This window comes from Somniosus microcephalus, chromosome 9 (genome assembly GCF_052327205.1).
Source record: "Somniosus microcephalus isolate GS21.2 chromosome 9, FLI_Smic_1.0, whole genome shotgun sequence".
Classification (NCBI taxonomy): Eukaryota; Metazoa; Chordata; class Chondrichthyes; order Squaliformes; family Somniosidae; genus Somniosus; species Somniosus microcephalus.
In genome coordinates, this window is record NC_140995.1 from 69,549,642 (window position 1) to 69,568,916 (window position 19,275).

The window sequence follows — 19,275 nt, forward strand, 5'->3', positions numbered from 1 at the left end:
AAGGGAACCAGTGGGGGGGTTCAATGAGGATAGGGGTGATGGGTAAGTGTGACTTGGTACAGATGAGGATGGTAGCATACCCTTATAGATTCATTCCAATGCTGCATGAAAATCCTTGCACTGAGCAGTTTTGCTTGTTGCTCTACTCCTAGAAAAGCTTCTCAAAATCTTTACTGGGATGGACCCTTCATCACAACCAGTTCTGATGCAGGGTCTTTGCCCGAAACATTAACCGGTCATTTCTCTCTCAGCATGCAGCAGGCCGTCAGCATCCAAACAGCAATTTTAGATTTTATTTCAGATTTGAAATTAGCTTTCTATCTCTAGAATGTCAAGATTATGTTTTTACTTCACTGCAGAAATTCATTTTTAAAATTCAATTAAAACTGCTTCAGTATGTGCACATAGCGTGCAGTATACCTTTACATGTACAATTTTAGAGTTTCCCCCTTGAGGCCAAGATGGCTTTGCTTGAAATGGCTGTCTGTCAAACGGTATTTAGAATTGGATTTGAAATCCTGACACTTCAGGCAGAAAATGATATTGGATCTGTATAACTGGGCACTGAATTTCCCCATCTTGGGCCCCTGAACAGTGTGAGGTGCTGATTTCTGAGAAACTACAGTTAAAGGCCAAGAAGAATAGTGCAGAAAGCCATCAAGGTGGAAAAGATAAAGTAAAGCAGAAACTCATGGGGAGGTGGAAAAGATAAGGTAAAGCAGAAACTGATGGGAGGACAGAGTTTGAGATGAGTTGATTTGTGATGGATCTTGGTCATTTTCAGGATGTGGAGGGCAGAGATAGGAACAGGAGTAGGCCATTTAGCCCCTCGAGCCTGTTCCGCCATTCAGTGACTGTGGCTGATCTGCGACCTAACTCTCTCTGCCTGCCTTTGGCCCGTATCCCTTAATACCTTTTGGTTAACAAAAAGCTATCGATCTCCGATTTAAAATTAACAATTGATCTAGCATCAATTGCTGTTTGCGGAAGATAGTTCCAAACTTCTACCATTCTTTGTGTGTAGAAGTGTTTCCTAATTTCACTCCTGAAAGGTCTGGCTCTAATTTTTAGACTATGCCACCTAGCCCTAGAATCCCCAGCCAATGGAAATAGGTTCTTTCTATCTACCCTATCGTTCCCCTTAATATCTTGAAAACTTCAATCAGATCACCCCTTAACTGTCTAAATTCTAGGGAACACAACCCTAATTTGTGTAATCTGTCCTCGTAACTTAACCCTTGGAGTCTGGGTATCATTCTGGTAAACCTACGCTGCACTCCCTCCAAGACTAATATATCCTTCCTAAGGTGTGGTGCCCAGAACTGCTCACAGTGCTCCAGGTGTGGCCTAACCAGGGTTTTGTATAGCTGCAGCATAACTTCTACCCCCTTGTATTCTTGTTCTCTAGATATAAAGGCCAGTATTCCATTAGCTTTTTTGATTATTTTCTGTACCTGTTCATGACATTTTAATGACCTAAGTACCTGCCCCCCCCCCCCCAAAAGTCTCTTTGGACCTCCACTGTTTTGAGCTTTTCACCATTTAGAAAGTACCCTGTTCTATTCTTTTTAGGTCGAAAGTGGATGACCTCGCATTTGCCTACATTGAAATCCATTTGCCACAGTTTTGCCCATTCATTTAATCTATCGATATCCCTTAGTAATTTTATGCTTTTATCTACAGTGCTGCCTATCTTTGTGTCGTCCACAAATTTGGAGATATAACTTTCTATGCCATCATCTAAGTCGTTAATAAATACTGTGAATAGTTGAGACCCCAACACAGATTCCTGCGGGACACCACTAGTCACATCCTGCCAATTTGAGTCGCTACCCATTATCTATACTCTCTGTCTCCTGCTGCTCAGCCAATTTCCTAACCATGTCAATAATTTGCCCTCAATTCTGTCGGCTTCTACCTTAGTTAACAGTCTCTTATGTGGCACTTTATCAAATGCCTTCTGGAAGTCCATATAAATAACATCCATAGACTTTTTCCCCTGCCCACTACTTTAGTCACCTCTTCAAAAAAAAATTCAATCAAGTTTGTCAGGCATGACCTACCTTTCACAAATCCATGCTGGCTCTCTCTGATCAACTGAAAATTTTCAAGCTGTTCAGGTACCCTATCCTTAATTATAGACTAGCAATTTCCCGACAACAGATGTTAGGCTAACTGGTCTATAATTCCCTGGTTTCCCCCTCTTGCCATTCTTAAATAGCGGAGTGACAGGTGAAATTTTCCAATCTAAAGGGACGGTTCCTGAATTGCGAGAACTCGGTTCTGGATGTGTTGAAGGATCTGTAGTGGGGAGAATGCTGGCGAAGGTGTGGATAGTGCTGGGGGCAGGCGATGTTTTTATGTTGTGTGCTTTCTTTAATAGCTTTCAAAATATTATTTTACGGTAAATTGATTAGCTACACTTGTGCCTCTAGCAATTTTGCATAGTTTATTCCACAGAGCTAGAAATAAACTCTGCTTGGGATTACGGTTAAGGTATTTAAAAGCCTGAAAATTGTATAAGGAGTAAAAGATTGAGGCCCTTGAAAATAAGAGGAGACAGTGGCTTCAACACTGGGGAGGGTGAAGATTGTGTAGGAGAGAATATTTGGAGTTGAAAGCAACAAGCGAATATCATAGGCTCTGTTATATAATGAGTCATTGGCCTGGCTCATTAGGTGAGAAAAGACTAAAATGTCAGATTTCTGTGAGGAGAAAATTGACTGACTCGAAGCTAAGACTTGTACGTTTTTTTCCAGTAAAGGTGTGCTTCAAACTGAGTGCATCATCCAGGCTTCCCTTTGGGTAAAAGCTTGTAAAACACTAGATAATGAGTTGCCAGGACGTACTGACAAAATTAACAGTTCTCTGTTCTTGTTTTCATTCCACAGGAGTACCTCATTGGATGTAGAACCCATATATACATTCAGGGCTCACAGGTAGGCCTGAGTAATCTGTACATTCCGTATAATGCCAAGAATACTCTACTCAAAATATATAGGTATAGAGAGAAATTTACAGTTGTGGTTTTTGTTTCCTTTGTGTTGGATAGAGGCCCAGTGCTGTGTGTTGTGTGTTGTGATGAGTACCAGTGTTTCAGTGGAGGTACTGATGGGTTAATCCAGTGCTGGAATGCTCCCAGTCCTAACATTGATCCCTATGATTCATACGGTGCGTATATCTGCATATTTTATCAACCAAGCTGTTGTATAGTAACTGTTTGAAAGGGCAAAAGTTAACTGTTTAGGTAAACTATGTCTTTAAATATTTAATTTGAGTGCATTCCTGTGGTTTTCATGCAGAGTTATCTATGCTTTGGTTACTTGCATAACTCAACCCAAGTCTGAGTAAGTCATAGGAACAGGAGTAGGCCATTCAGTCCCTCGAGCCTGTTCCGCCATTCAATGAGATCTTGGCTGATCTGTATCCTAACTCCATCCACCTGCCTTAGCTCCCTATCCCTTCATACCCTTGGCTAGCAAAAATCTATCGATCCCAGATTTAAAATTATGAATTGAGCTAGCATCTACTGCTTTTTGTGGGAGAGTTCCACACTTCTACCACCCTTTTTGTGAAGAAGTGTTTCCCAACTTCTCTCCTGAATGGCCTGGCTCTAATTTTAACGTTATGCCCCTTGTCCTGGACACTGCCACCAGCAGAAAAAAAATTCTCTTATCGACCCTATAAATTTCTTTCAAAATCCTAAAAACCTCAATCAAATCACCTCTTAACCTTCTATATTCCAGGAAATATAAGTTTACATAATCCTCATACGTTAACTCTTGGAGCCTTGGTAACATTCTGGTGAATCTGCACTGCAGATTCCTTCCAAGGCCAATATATCCTTTCTAAGGTGTGGTACCCAGAACTGTGCGCAGTACTCCAGATGTGTTCTAACCAGGGCTTTGTATAACTTTAGCAAAACTTCCACCCCTTTATATTCTAGCCCTCTAGTTATAAAGGCTAACATTCCATTAGCCATTTTGATTTATTTTTATACCTGACCACTAAATTTTAGTGATCTGTGTACATGGACCCCATAATCTCTTTGGACCTCCACTGGTCCTAGCTTTTCACCATTTAAAACTACACGGATCTATCCTGTTTTGGTCCAAAATGGATGACCTCACACTTTCCTGCTTTGAAATCCATCTGCCACAGTTTGGCGCACTCATTTAATCTAGCAATATCTTTGTAATTTTATATTCCCATCTACAACTCTTACTATGTCTCCAATCTTTTGTGTTATTTGCAAACTTGGATATATGTCTCTCTATTGTGTTATCTATGTCATGAATAAATAAAGTGAATAGTTGAGGCCCCAGCGTAGATCCTTTTGGGACACCACTAGTTACTTCCTACCAATTCGGATGCATACTTATTATGCCTACTCTCTGTCGTCTACTGCCTATCCAACATCCTAACCAGGTCAATAACTTGCCTTCAATTCCAGGAACTTTAATTTTAGCTGACATTCTCTTATGTGGAACCTTATCGAATCCCTTCTGGAGTCCATATAAACTGCATCCATTGACATTTCCCCTGTCTACTGCTTTAGTTACTTCCTCACAATTCAGTTAGGTTTGTTAAACATGACCTACCCTTTACAAATCCCTGTTGGCTCTCTCTAATCAGCTCAAATTTCTCAAAGTGCTCAGTCACACTGTCCTTAATTATTGATTCCAATAACTTCCCCGCAACAGATGTTGGGCTAACCAATCTATAATTTCCTGATTTCTCTCTTCCCCTTTCTTAAATAATGGAGTTACATTTGCAATTTTCCAAACGAAAGGGACAATTCCTGAATCGAGAGCTTTGGAAGATTATGGCCAAAGCATTTGCAAATTCCTCATCTACTTCCTTTAAAACGCTGGGATGGAAACCATCATGTCCTGGGGATTTGTCAGTCTTTAGTGCCATTATTTTTTCTAAAACCCTGTTTTCTTGCTTACGCTAACTTTGGTCACTTCCAGACCTTGTTTCATTTAGTTTTCCTGGAATGTCAGGTATATTATCCTCTTCCTCTGCTGTGAAGACTGACACACAGTAATTATTCAACAAGTTTGCCATTTCCTTATTTTCATTTGCAATACTACCCATATCTCTTTTTAAAGGGCCCACATTACCCTTGGCTACCCTTTTTCTTCTAATATAATTGTAAAAACTGTGTGTTAATCCTGATAATCCTAACACATTTCTTTTCGTATTCCTTTCTGCAGATCTTGCTATCTTTTTTTTTGTCTTCCTTTGCTGTTCTTTATATCTATCCCAGTCCCCTGGATCTACACTATTCTTTGCACTTTTATATGCTCTTTCCTTTAGTTTTGTTATCTCACCTTTTTTGTCGACCATGGCTGTTTTATTTAGTAAGTAGAGCTCTTTCTCCTTGGGGGATATATACTGACCCTGTATTGCGCTAGAATTTTAGTAAACAAGTTTCTCCTAACATTGAATTCAATCATATTATGATCACTGTTAGATAAATGTTCCTTTACTGTTAGATTATTAACTGTCTGGCTCATTACTCTTTACTAAATCTAGTATGGCCTGCCCTCTTGTTGGTTCTAGAACATATTGCTCCTCTAAACTCTCTTGAATGCACTCAAGAAATTCATTACTGTTCTGACTTGAGTTACTCTGCTGTTCCCAATCTATATGAAAATTAAAGTCTCTCATTAAAACTATTCTGCTTTTGCTACAAGCCTTTCTAATCTCTGAATTAATAGCTTTTACCACTTCATTGCTGCTATCGGGAGGCCTGTAGACAACTCCCATTAGTTTTGTTCTAGCACTCTTATTCCTCAATTGTAACCATAGAGTCGCCGCTGATTGCTTTCCCTTACCTATGTCACCTCTTAATGTTATAATAGTATCTTTAATCAGTAAGTCTGCCCCTCCTCAACCAATGTCACCAAAAAACAAAATAGATTAAATGGTCATCGGTTTAATTTGCTGTTTGTAGGACCTTGCTGTGTGCAGTTGTTTGCCGTGTTTGCCTGCACAACAACAGTGACTGCACTTGAAAAATAATTCATTGGTTGTGAAGTGCTTTGGGGCATCCTGAGTGATGTGAAAAGCGCTATATAAATGCAAGGTTCTTTTTCTTTTAATTGATGTTGTAATTCTATCATTGACAGCCTGCTGTTGCTTCTCATCCTTGCAACATGCTGGCATAATTTCTGGCTTAAGCTGTGTAGTTTTGTTATAAAACTTCCTATAGCCACACAAAGAAAAGTGACCCTTTTTCCCTCATTTAATTGTCCTTCACTTAATGAATTAGCCCACAGCATCCAGGCTTGTACTTGTTATCAAATGTCTAGAAATCTTCTCTAACACGGTATCAGAGAAAAAGTGCTGTCATGAATTGCAGCTTTCAGAGGAGGATACGAGGGGAAAACCAGAGCGGAGAGAAAACCTGAGGGTATGAGTTTGTCCTAGCCCATACTAAGAAGCCGTTTGTTTGCAGATCCTTCTGTGCTGCGAGGCGCTTTGGAAGGTCACAGTGATGCAGTTTGGAGTTTGGTGTACAGTGCAGCACATCAACGTTTACTGTCCTGTTCAGCTGATGGTACTATGCGGCTGTGGAACACCACTGAAATAGCACCTTCACTTGGCATATTTAACGAGAACCGAGGTATGGGCTTAATTTGCTTTGAAAGGATTCAACAATAAATAATATTTAGCTACTCTTGTGGCCTTGCACATGGGGAGTTGAGAACAAGTGTAGTCTTCAGGTGAAACCAGGTTAGACGGTGGGGATAGTTGGACCAGGGTGCGCAGATGTAATTCGGCCTGCATTTTAAAATCATACATCCTCCTTTATTGTTCCATTATAAATTCCTTTGCCCACATTTCTAATGAAAACTGGAGATTTATTGCCAGTGCCCTCACTAGTGAAGGGTGTAATTACAGCGTGACAAGTTTAAATGGGCAGTTTCCATTAATGATGTGGACATTGGAGTTTTATAATGGAAAAAGTTGACAGGAAGTGCACATGGACATTAGTGTTGTTTTTAATGCATTAAATACTGATAGTTACCAAAATCAGTTGTATTTCAGTTAATTCATTGAATACTGATAGTTACCAAAATCAGTTGTATTTCAGTTAATTCATTGAATACTGTGATGAGTAATATTTTTGCTCGAACAATTGCCGGATGTTTCAATCTGCTGCTAAAATCAAGAGCATTTCATAGTTTCAAATTCAATCGCTCTGTTAAAGGAAAAGGAAAATTGGCCGTTGTTCACGATTAGTATGTATAGTTTCTGCTGCACATACTGGGAAATTTTTGAGTCCATACTCCAGATGGGGAGCCTTCCCTGATGCACCCCCAACTCCTGGGAGTGCATTCTAGAACTCTGGGCATCCATTAAAATTAATATGGAAAATTATCCAAATTTGAATCTAATTAGAATTTCTTGTAATTGCAGATTCAGCATTACTAAATGTTAACTACAGGCTGGTATTTGCAGCATAAAAGATACAAATTATTTTAGTGTAACGTAGACAGTTTTATCTTTCTCCTGCAGAATTTGGAATCCCTTCCTCTGTTGACATAGTCTGCAGTGATCCTTCTCATTTGGTGTCGTCTTTTGTGAACGGACACACGAGCATATTTGACATGGAGACGTGTCAGCGATTTCTCACCTTTGAGTCCAGTATTGATGGTATGTTTTCTGAAGCAAGGAATCTCTGGCTATCCGATATAGATATAGGTTGCATTGTAAAAAGGAGGTGATTATAAAACAGTAATTGCTGATGGCTAATTTTGGGGTTGGTATTGTCTGACTTGAGCTTTTGGCTAACTTGAATTTTCATTTAAATTACACTTACAATGCTTCTTTCCCCCACCCCCAACACACTCTTATATAGATAAAGCTAAGCTATAGCTATTAACAGGCAATTGGCAATCTGTTCAATGAAAATGTAATCTGAATAAATTGCTCGCTAATTTCATTTGCTGGATATCTCTGCCTTTAAAAGCAAAATGTTGATGTTTTGCCTGTGCTTGAATGGATTAATGCTTTCAGTAAGCGATTAAAAATTTGGTTTCAGGGGACTTGGTGGCACAGGGGGCCTTAGGCACTGACCTTTCGTCTCTGGTACCTGGGTTCAAATCTACCCCAAACTGGGATGAAAGTTTCCTTTGTTTTCTGGCTGCAAGTGTCCCACGTGAAATGTGTTTGACCAGGTCTCAATCCAGCTCCTAGTGGACATGGCCCACCGCACAGTAGAAATGCAGAGATTGTATCACAGAAACAGGCCATTTGGTCTAACCAGTCCACGTTGATGGTTACCCTCCATACGAGCAAATAGTCCTAAGTACTTTCCTTCATCCACCCATCCAATATAATCTTGAATGTTGACTTAGTTTCTGTCTCAATTCAAAGTGAATTTTATAGCCTCACAACCAATGTTCCCCCAATTTTTTTTAGGTGCGCAGCCCAGTCACAATTTTGTGCATGCGCAAAACATAACCAGCGGTAATTGCGTTCTAATCAGAAATGCCTACACACTGGTGCAGAAGGGGGCACTCTTCATAGGCCAAGGTACAATGTTGGGGAACGGTGAAGGAGCTTTAACTGTGTTATACTTGACCTCGGAGTGCTCAGTGTTGACACTCGGTCCTGAAATGGGAAGAGTTCCATGCTCCAGCACTAATCTCGTAGGTTTTTGAGCAATTTTTTAAAATTTGCTTAAAACCTTTAACTGCAGTAACTTATTTGGCAGGTGTTCAGTTCCAGGGGATTGGGTAAGAATTCCCTTCTTTAGGTAAGACATTTCAGCTTTGAAAGGCAAAAGTCCATAATTAGGGTGTGTGGATCAAGTTAAACATGAGCTTTTGGCTGCCTGCTAAGAAATTTAAATGTATATGAGTTACTTTATGTTTTGTTGATCTTCATTTATGATATTTTATATATCCTCCACATGCCTTGCACCATACAGGCTGAGAAGTGGCCAGCAGCGAATCTCCCTCTGATTTTAGTCTCCCTCTATCAGGACGCATGTGGTCGCTGCTCCTTTTCTCCCTGTAATGTAACTGCTGAGATTGGTAACAGCTTGGGAAATTGTGGCACAAACCCGTGTTCCACTCCTTCGTGCTGCAATGCCTTGGCCGTTTACTAGTCCCTTCCTGAAATTAATTTGCTTAATCCTATATGAACACATTTAGAAGTTTCATTAAATATTTTACGTAACTTAAAAAAATTATAGGGCTGCACTTTGTGCCTTGGGTATTTGGTTTGAATCCTTGTCTGCAATGTGGTTATCAACATGTCTGAAATATTCCCATTTAAACTACAGCTCTCTTTGAAATGGGGACCTCTGATGCCGTCATGAGCAAATATGCTGCCTGGTGTACAGCTCCGGAGGAAGGTTCCTTGGTTCAATCTATGATCTGTGCCCAGTTAGCTGATCTTGCCCATGGGGGGAGCAATAGAATATTATAATTAGCCTTAATGTCCATGGGCTAGGGTGGAATAAAATTAACCAGGGTCGATGCTCCTGGTGGTTATCTAGTGACCCCTGCTGGGGAATATGAGTACTGGAGGCTTGGGGAATGGCAAGATCAGGCTGGATTGTGGTACCCCGCCCCATCGTAAAAAATTCTATTGACGCTCGCTGTTTAGGCTCACACATGAACAGCCGTTGGCCACGGTGGAGAAGCTGTTCCAGCATAAGTCACAGTCTTCAGGAAGCAATAAAAAGGCTTCCCGTCCAAACTACCCTTTGAATTTGGTCCCATTTGCCCTACAGTTTCCGTCCTTGGCAATACAGTTGATTTTATAGTGAGCTCCAGTAGTACCAGGCTAACTGTGAATCCTGCCCTGGGTTACCATACTTGTATATGGTGCCAAGATTTATTAGTCACACTCCATCCAAGAGAAGCACGTATGTCTGAAATAATATGAACGTTTACATTTTACAACTGTTTTTAAAATTGTCAGCAAAATTAATCATTGCAGTTGAAATAATCTAGGTGCAGTCACAAGTTGTTAATTTATTTCCCCCTTATTTGCCCATACAGCTTCATCTACATGTCAGATTAATAAAGTCATTAGTCATCCTACGCTTCCCGTTACTATCACAGCCCATGAGGACAGACACATAAAATTCTTTGACAATAACACAGGTAGGAAAATATTCATTTGTTCTGTTTGTTGTGATGTTGTTTTCTGAGACTTGGGTCTTTTGATTGTCCAGACTTTCTCTTCCCATGTCAAGCATTCCATTAACAATAGAGCCTTCAATCACTGTTCCCGACCCCCCCCCCCATCTTTTTTTTTGTTCTTTTAAAAACTTTTGTTGCGTGCATCCCCTTCAGTGCTCTGTCTTCAACTGAACTTGGTAGTGCCATTAAGGAAGGTGCTTTCCCACAGGCTTAAGTGTATCCAGAACAAAGCTTTCAGAAGTGTCCTTTACAAAGAAAACTCTCTTGATGAGCAAGTGGGGTTGCTGCTGAAGATTCAGAAGAAATGTGAACAGTCCCAATGTGATACCCAGCTTCTAAAGTGGCTTGTCCTTCTCACATGATTAGACAACCATCTGAGAGATTAAATGAAGTTTCTTTTGTGGCACCTTGATTCAAAAAAAAAAGCAAAATGAGGAAGGGGGACCAAGATCCAGAAAGTGACTGCTCTTGACAATCGTCTCTGCCTCCGTGCTCACCAGCAGTTACTACTTATCCCAGTACTGATGCCAGTGGAGACTCCATGCAACATTTTTCAAAGAAGTGAGACCATGTCCTTGTCTGAGGCCTGGACAAAGGAAAAGTGTATGAGAATGTTCTGAGATAACTGGCATTGAGGATAGTGTTTCAGGACAGTAAGAGAATTCTCTCAGCAATTTTTTTGCCCGAATAATGTAGGAATTTTCTGTCCTCGGATCAGAGAGAAGGTCCCCAAAGGCCAGAAAAAGTTAGTTTTATTTTCTCCATCTTGTCTCCATATAGTTGGAAGGCTATTGACTCATCCTGATGTGAGGGGGTTAAATTTCATTCCAATGAAAAGTTCAAGGTGGGGCCATTACTGCACTTCATTGATATATCCAAAAGGGCTGTCTAAACAGGCCTAGAACATGAACTTGCACTGGGGGAAAAGAACTGCACAGAAAACATTTGAGGCTGAACGTTGAGGGCATAAGCAGGTATTACAAGGTTGTTCTGTTTGGCCTGGTGTTTGTTCCCAGTGTTCAGGTCTCTTGGTCTGTAGCAGCAATCATGTTTCAGCTGTAGCATTACAACATCTGCTTTTACCTCAATGATTATATTAAATTAAATCTTAACACAGGCGACTCGGGTGACACTCAATGTCAAAATGCACTTAGCCCAGGGGATCTCGCTACTTGTGCCAAGCTTGCAGTTCATGTGAAGTTCATGTTGTTTTGCAAGTCTTGTGTCCTGCAGTTCCTAAGATCACTTTGCTGCAACACCAAATGTGGAGTGTGACTAGGGCATTAGGGAGGCGCCAGCGAGTGTTCGTCTGATGACCATTGGAAAGTTTGCGTATCTTAAATTAAATGAAAAGGTTGGTCACGAGAATGGTTTGGGTTTGCATAACAGCCACGTCCCTTTAAAGATAATTCATTGTGTTCATTGCTTTGTAAAGTTTTAATATTAACGCTGCACATAAATGCAAGTAAGGATGTTTTATTACCTGAAGTGAGTGAGCACTTGGGTTCTAGTGATTATTGTATAGTTAGGTTTCATACTGTGTATAAGGCCAAAACTGGATTGCAATTGTGGCACATTTAGAAGGAAAAAACTTTGAAGTTATGCAAGGAGTACTGAAGTGCTTTAAAGATTATTTTAAGGGACATAATCGGGACGCAAGTAGACCAAGTGCACAGTGTCTGAATAAGGAGATCAAGAGTAACCAAAGGTTTAAGTGGAATTGTTTTTAAAGGGGACCACCGATTTGAAAAAATGTTTGGCAACATTTTTTTTCATTGTGGAACTTGGGTACAATATTATAGTGAGAAAAAAATGACATCTATTCTCCAATCCTAACACAAACAACTTCTTGAACATGTTACGTAATGTGACTCCCCCTTGGAAAATATAAGGAATCAAACATAAAGACCGTGGCCTAGAAATTCACTTGGGCGCAGGCAGCTCGCTCGCGCCCAAAAGTTAGCGCTGGGCGGGGAAGCATTAGCGCACGCCGTATATTCGTCTTCTGCACCCCAATTTGGAAGCGGGTGCTGTACCAGGGTGTGCCCGCCTCCGTTTGGGGCGCTGCAACTGAATATCGGCGCGCTAGTTGCCGCAGCGCCACCCGATGCGGTGCGGCAGGCTGCGGTACTGCAGGCCTCCCCCTTCTCTTAAGGGGGAGGTGCCTGCAACGGCCGGAGCCCCGATCGCGAGTGCCGGCAAAAGAGCCCGGCACAACGGAGAAGTGCCGGGCTCCACGGAAACCAGGCGGCAATGCCGCGGGGGGGGGGTGGAGGAGGCCGGGGAAGGAGGTGCGGGCAGGTGGCCGCCGAAAAAGCGGCCGGCCGCACCTTCAGCTTTAAAGCACCCCACTATGGCAGCAGGACGGCCCCGTTTTCTGTTCGCTGTTTGTGCCCGCTTCGGAGGAGACGGGCGCAAATAAATATGGGGACCGGCGCGGTTTCGGGGCGTTACGGGCCCCCGCGCACACCGATGACGTCATCGGTCCCGGCGCAGCGCTAACAGCTACCGCCGCCAATACCGCTGCACTCAATTTCAGTGCTACCACCCCGCCGGCGCAAAAGACTTCTTTAGGCGCTAAGTGGGCGCAAGGCCCACTGAATTTCTAGGCCCAAGAGTTGATTCTCAGTTGATAACTATATTGAGTATTAGATTTTTTTTAGACTTTACTGGGCTATTCCTCTCTGCTTTTGCCAAAGACCACTTGTGTAAGCGAGTCCTCGCTCCTTATGAACTGGAGTAAAACTTTACATGCAAAATATGTGGTAATGTAACTTTGCCCAGAGCTTGAACAGTAACAGTTGACTGATTTAATGGTAGACCTCTCATTCTCCTAATCTTTGGCTTGTGGAAGAGTAAGTACTCTATCAGACCACGTGACTTGGGCTGTAAAATACAAATCAGATTGTTAAAGGTTAAGTAGCCGAATGAAATCAATACAGCAGATTTCATTTACCGAGAGTTTAAATCTCAACTTCCTCCTGTATAAAAATAACAAAACACAAACTATTTTGATAACTTATTAATATTAAACCTGAACCAGTATCCATAACATAAAATTTATATAGGTGGTTAAGTAAATCTTCCATGAGACCTTTAGGTACTGGTGTCTATTGTGAACCCAGAAGAACGAATAAACTGGTGAAGGCCTTCAGAATCAGTAACATCTGACTACTGAGCTGTCTGACAAGTGTACACCATAGCACTGCCCCTTCAAAACCGGTTTCCAGCCAAACAGTTGCCCCCCCAGATTCATTCGACTAATAACTATGCAGATAGTTATCAGGATATACTACTCCTATTTGAATAGTGCCATGGGAACTTTTACATCCATCTGAACAGGCAGATGGGATCTCAGTTTAACATGCCATCCAAAAGTTAGCACCTGTAACAATGCAAAGTTGCTAACTATTGCACTTGAGTATCAGCCTAGATATGTACTCAAATCTGTAATGGGATATTAGAATATAAAAGGATATAGGGAAATATGATTACAGTAGATAGCTTCAATTGAAGAGCTAATATCTGTACAGGTTCAATGGGCCAAATGGCCTCCTTCTGTACTGTAACTTTGATAATCCTACTCTAATATATGCCTACTGTTTTTATTTCCAGGAAAAATTCTTCATTCAATGGTAGCCCATTTGGATGCTGTCACAAGTTTAGCTGTAGATCCAAATGGCTTGTATCTGATGTCTGGCAGTAAGTACCCACTTACAATATACCAAGTCACATTACTTTTGATACCTCAATTATCTGAGTGTGCACACCTGATGCCCCATGGAGCTCTCCTGTAAAAGCTGGAAGCTATGGGAGTACCTGTCCCAATCTTGGAGTACATCTGGCATGCTTACTGCAGCTCCAGTATCCAAGCAAAGGTAGCTCCTGAAAGGGGAGTACAGCAAGGTTGTTCACTGTTACTCACCCTGTTCATTGTCTTCAATAAATGTCTTGGATGGCCTTGTATGAATGGTGTTAGGTTATCTGCCCCAGATGTTCCTGAAAGAATTGTGGTGCTCATTTTCTGGGAATATGATTCACTGCACTAATCAACTTGAACAATAAACGAACTAGTGGGATTTAGCAGTGGTTGTCCCAACTGTGGTATTGCATCTCTGCATGGCTCAAAAGGGATCCCAAATATATTAATTAGAAAATACAAGGAACATGGGTCCAATTGTTTCATATTGATACCTGGAGGTCCCAGTGGATGGCAACTGTAGCTTGTACATAGTCTTATTGCTCTTTAATGACCGAGAAGTTCCAGTGTAGGTTAAGCTTGTGGCAGATGAGATGCATGTCCAAACAGCTCTCTTTTGTAGGTTTAAACTGCTTGGCATATATGTGAGGTGAATTGTGGCATAAAGAAGAAAGTGCAGGAAGGAGGGGGAGTCGGGGAGTCAGCCTCTCGGCAGACATGTCTTGGTGACTAGTAAGCCTGCCACGTGGCTTGGACTTGATGTCTAGGACATGAAGGTGGCTGGCACATTGGAAGCTGTTCTATATTTTGTCCTTCCACCACACCGCGGACAGCTATCCTTCATCTATTTGAAGGAAACTCTGCTGCTTGGGACGAAAGCCTCTATAAAATGATACCTGAAGGTTGGGCTCCTATCCAGAGTTCGGTGCCAACTCTTGATTGGGTTGCAAAGTTAGTGTTCAAACTCTGCACCTGCCACTGGTGGAAATGCCATTTGATAGATGATCGTGTGCCTCCAACCTCGGGTCAGGAGGTTAGCCGTGTTGTTGGGAGAGAATCCCTGGTGCTTGTCAGCCTAGCAACAGCTCAAACCTGCTCTTGTTAGTCACTACATGATCAATCATGAACTATCTTCTTTGGAGGGAGGAAGATATAAGTAGGAGTTCTTTGAGGGTGAGTTGGCTTGAAGATGGTGCATCTATTAATGGGAAAATTAGAACCAAACTGACCCACTACGGTAAACCTGATAATCCAGTACCTTTGACGGGCAGGCCCGCAGTGCTCCAGAGCACCTTTGACAATTGACCAGTCAGCCGGGCTCATTAATGGGAGTTCGAGGAGTAGAGGCTGGCATTCTTCCCTATAAGCCAGTACTCTAAAGGGTGAAGTTGGATAAGCAGTAGGAGGCTAACCAATGCTTTCTGCTAGTTTTAGCCAGTTAAACTCCAGCAGTACCCCTGCACACAGGGGTTACTCAGCTTTGCTCTTGCCAACCTGCACCCAGGTTCTTGGGACTTGGGAAAATGGGGTAAGGGCACTCCATATCAGGAAAAATGGAAACTTTGTGTTGATTTCTTGTTAGTTTGGTTCAGAGACTGTTCAGCACAGTAATGGCTTTCCCTAAATAACAACAGAAAATGCTGGAAAAACTCAGCAGGTCAGGCAACATCCGTGGAGAGAAATTTGAGTTGACGTTTCGGGTCGAACCCTTCTTCAAAACTGGAAAGAAAAGAAACTGGATCGAAGGCAGGGCTGCGATCGGACAAAAGAATAAAAGAAACAAAAGAAGTAAAAGAGATTAGAAGCTAGACGAGATGGTAATAGGCTGAGATTAGGTGTAAAGTGTACTGGCAGGGCAAAAGATAGCTGCCAGGTGTGAGAGAAACAAAAGGAAAGGGGGGGAAAGGAGTGGAACAATTACAAGAGAAAATGAAATGGGGGCCGAGCTTATGATCTGAAATTGTTGAACTCGATATTGAGTCTGGAAGGCTGCAGAGTGCCTAATTGGAAGATGAGGTGCTGTTCCTCGAGTTTACGTTGAGCTTCCGTGGAACAATACAAGAGGCCAAGGACGGTGAGGTCCGAGTGGGAATGGAGCGGTGAATTAAAATGACAGGCGACCGGAAGCTCGGGGTCACCCTTACGGACTGAACGGAGGTGTTCCGCAAAGCAGTCACCCAATCTGCGTTTGGTCTCCCCAATGTAGAGGAGACCGCATCGTGAGCAGCGAATACAGTATACTAGATTGCGAGAAGTACAAGTAAATCGCTGTTTCACCTGGAAGGGGTGTTTGGGGCCCTGGACAGTGGGAAGGGGGGAGGTATAGGGGCAGGTGTTACATCTCCTCCGCTTGCACGGGAAGGTGCCAGGCAAAGGGGAAGGGCTGTTTGGGGTGATAAAGGAGTGGACTAGGGTGTCTCGGAGGGAGCGGTCCCTGCGGAATGCTGAAAGGGGAGGGGAGGGGAAGATACGTTTGGTGGTGGGATCACTTTGGAGGTAGCGGAAATGCCGGAGGATGATCCGTTGAATGTGGAGGCTGGTGGGGTGAAAGGTGAGGACAAGGGGAACCCTATCGTGGTTCCGGGAGGGAGGGGCAGGGGTGAGGGCAGAAGTGCGGGAGATAGAACTGACACGGTCGAGGGCAGTGTCAACCACAGTAGAGGGGAATCCTCGGTTGCGGAAAAAGGAAGACATGTCTGAAGCACTGGTGTGGAAGGTGGCATCGTCGGAGCAGATACGGCGGAGACGGAGAAACTGGGAGAATGGAATAGAGTCCTTACAGGAAGCGGGGTGGGAGGAAGTGTAGTCCAGGTAGCTGTGGGAGTCAGTGGGCTTGTAGTGAATATTGGTCGATAACCTATCCCCAGAGATGGAGACGGAGAAGTCGAGGAAGGGAAGGGAAGAGTCAGAGATGGACCATGTGAAGGTGAGGGAAGGGTGGAAATTGGAGGCAAAGTGAATGAAATTGTCAAGTTTGGGGCGAGAGCAGGAAACGGCACCAATACAGTCATCAATGTACCGGAAAAAGAGGTGAGGGAGGGGACCCGAGTAGGACTGGAACAAAGATTGTTCCACATAGCCCACGAAAAGGCAGGCATAGCTTTAATGGTTTTCCCTGCATGGCTGACCAAGAAAAACCCCTGACTTTTCAAAAGTTTCTGTTGAATATTATCATTGGCCAACTGATGGTGTTTTTTCTCTCCCTCCAAAGGTCATGACTCTTCAATTCGTTTGTGGAGCCTTGAGACCAAGACATGTATTCAGGAATTCACTGCACATCGCAAAAAGTTTGATGAGTCCATCCATGATGTGGCATTCCATCCTTCCAAATGTTACATTGCCAGTGCTGGGGCAGATGCACTGGCTAAAGTATTTGTATGACAATTTTCTGTATACTACTTCAGACCCTCTATTATCAATTAGTGTCTATGACACTGCCAGACATGGGGATATCCTTTGCTGCCCAGCAATCCTGACATTTGGGTTGCAGAGTCTACAGTTCTGAAACACTTGTATTTTCTGCAAGTTTTTTCACCTAGTTTGTTCAGGCTGCTCTGAGCCCAACTGTGCTAAGGTCCAAGGGATTTGCTGTTCGGTGTTTCTTTAAGTTAATTTCTGTAATCCTGGGGCCACCCTGTTTATCCAGGCAGGCCTGGATAAAGCTGGGCTGGGTATATTTCCTGTTTTTAGAGAACTCAAAACACACCTGGCAACACCTGTATGAAAGGCAAAGTCTGTTCTCTGTGCTGGGCAACTAAGTTGTTTGAGATAGCAAGGAATGCCAATGGAGTGGAGAGCCAAGCTGCAGCAAGTGCAGTGACTCCAGGTTAAAGGGAGATGTAGAAAGTCCAACATTAGAGTATTTTCAAAGACAAGATGCCAAACATTTGCTAAACAACAAAAAGAAAACCTCTTAAACAATTGTACAATAAAAGCTGAATGTTTACAAATGGGATACAATATCTGTAGTCTATTATTGTTCTAGCTGCCTGACTGTATTAGACTTGTGCCAGCAGCCTGTGTGATCAGTGAGCTCCTTTCTCCTTAAAGACCATTTAAAAAGTTTTTAAGGTAAATTTGGATCGTCAGTAAATTTAATTGCGTACAGCTACACTTTGTTTGGAGTTGTGTATAATTATACGTTTAAGGTATTTGTTTAGCACTTGCATAAACACTGACATTTTTAAGTACAGTTATATACAGGTATACTTTCTTTTTAAACACAGTAGTAGATTTTTGTCTTTAAAAAAATGGGACTTTAATTCTTTAACATCGGGTATTTAAATGTCTAGTGCTCTCACAAAACATGCGTTTTAATTTCAGATGGCCTGAAGACTACATATTGTAAACACAGCAATGGAATGTTTAATGGTAATATTGTGTTGGGGTGTTTTTCTTTTGGGGTATTTTTTTGTAATTAATAAACCTTGGCATTAACACTTCCTTGGACTGGTATGTGCACCGTGGGTGGTGGTATGGGAATAGAATGTATCACTGCGCTATTTTACTGATCCAATTTTCATGTGACACGCCATCTGTTTTCAGTGGCGAGGTGTTGGCTGCCACTGAATACTGCTGGACACAAGAGCAAGATAATTTTACAGCAATGATTTCTTTGTGCTGGAGAAAAAAAATTGGCATTAATTTGAACTAACCAGTTTCTTTTTTTAAATATGTTTAACCGTTGGACATGTTTGATATTGGTCTACAGTTGCAGCTGTTTGGTTTTTCAAATCAGGAATCCTGCTTTAAAGTTAGCTTGCTGTAATTTCCCATTTCCTGGTCCAGTAGCAAACTATTTAAGAAGGGAAATAGATTTTTAGAAATTAATACATGTGCATATAAAGTATCTCAAAATGGGCCATCTTTAATACTGACAGTGGTTTGTATTTGGAGGAAGGGGTGCTAATGCAGTGAGAAAGAGTTTGTGTATTGGGCACATTTGTTATGTCTACCTGCATTTTAAAAAAGCGATCATGTTTAGGTGGAACTGTATAGCAGAGGCTTCTAAACATCATGGTTATTTGATACCTACTAAAAAGCTAATTTTCTTGTAAAAAGCTGATTGTTATTCTATGATGTACCCATCTCTTTTCTGAAATGGAAAGTGATTGATAGATTTATTGGTAATAAAAATCCCATATTTCAGAAAATTATGCATTTGCAGTGTGTAAATTTAGCTGAGGCTCCTGATCTTTAGATAGTTATTGACAAAAGTGATGCAATGCATCCTGTCGATGTTACCATGCAATTGCAACGCAACAATAATTAATTGTCTTCATAACAATGACTCAATTGTTTAAAGTAATGAATTTTTGAGTGTCTGACGTTTATCGTTAAATGAGCTGTTATCTCAAGTAAATTTCATTGCTCTTTCGGTTATGCGTGATATGAGTACGGTCA

General features: G+C 42.0%; 1 protein-coding gene across 2 annotated transcripts in view; it reads left to right on the top strand.

The window, feature by feature from the left end:
- The window catches only part of strn (striatin, calmodulin binding protein), a 127,845-nt gene that overhangs the window by 108,050 nt on the left and 520 nt on the right, over positions 1-19,275 (top strand). For both annotated transcript variants that reach the window (XM_085996734.1, XM_085996735.1), the window contains 7 exons: positions 2,892-2,939; positions 3,053-3,171; positions 6,467-6,634; positions 7,531-7,668; positions 10,029-10,133; positions 13,788-13,874; positions 17,084-19,275. The exon at positions 17,084-19,275 is cut by the window's right edge and continues 520 nt beyond it. In XM_085996734.1, the coding sequence (XP_085852860.1) occupies positions 2,892-2,939; positions 3,053-3,171; positions 6,467-6,634; positions 7,531-7,668; positions 10,029-10,133; positions 13,788-13,874; positions 17,084-17,253 (835 nt within the window). In that variant the 3' untranslated portion in view covers positions 17,254-19,275. The remainder of the gene's footprint in view (positions 1-2,891; positions 2,940-3,052; positions 3,172-6,466; positions 6,635-7,530; positions 7,669-10,028; positions 10,134-13,787; positions 13,875-17,083) is intronic.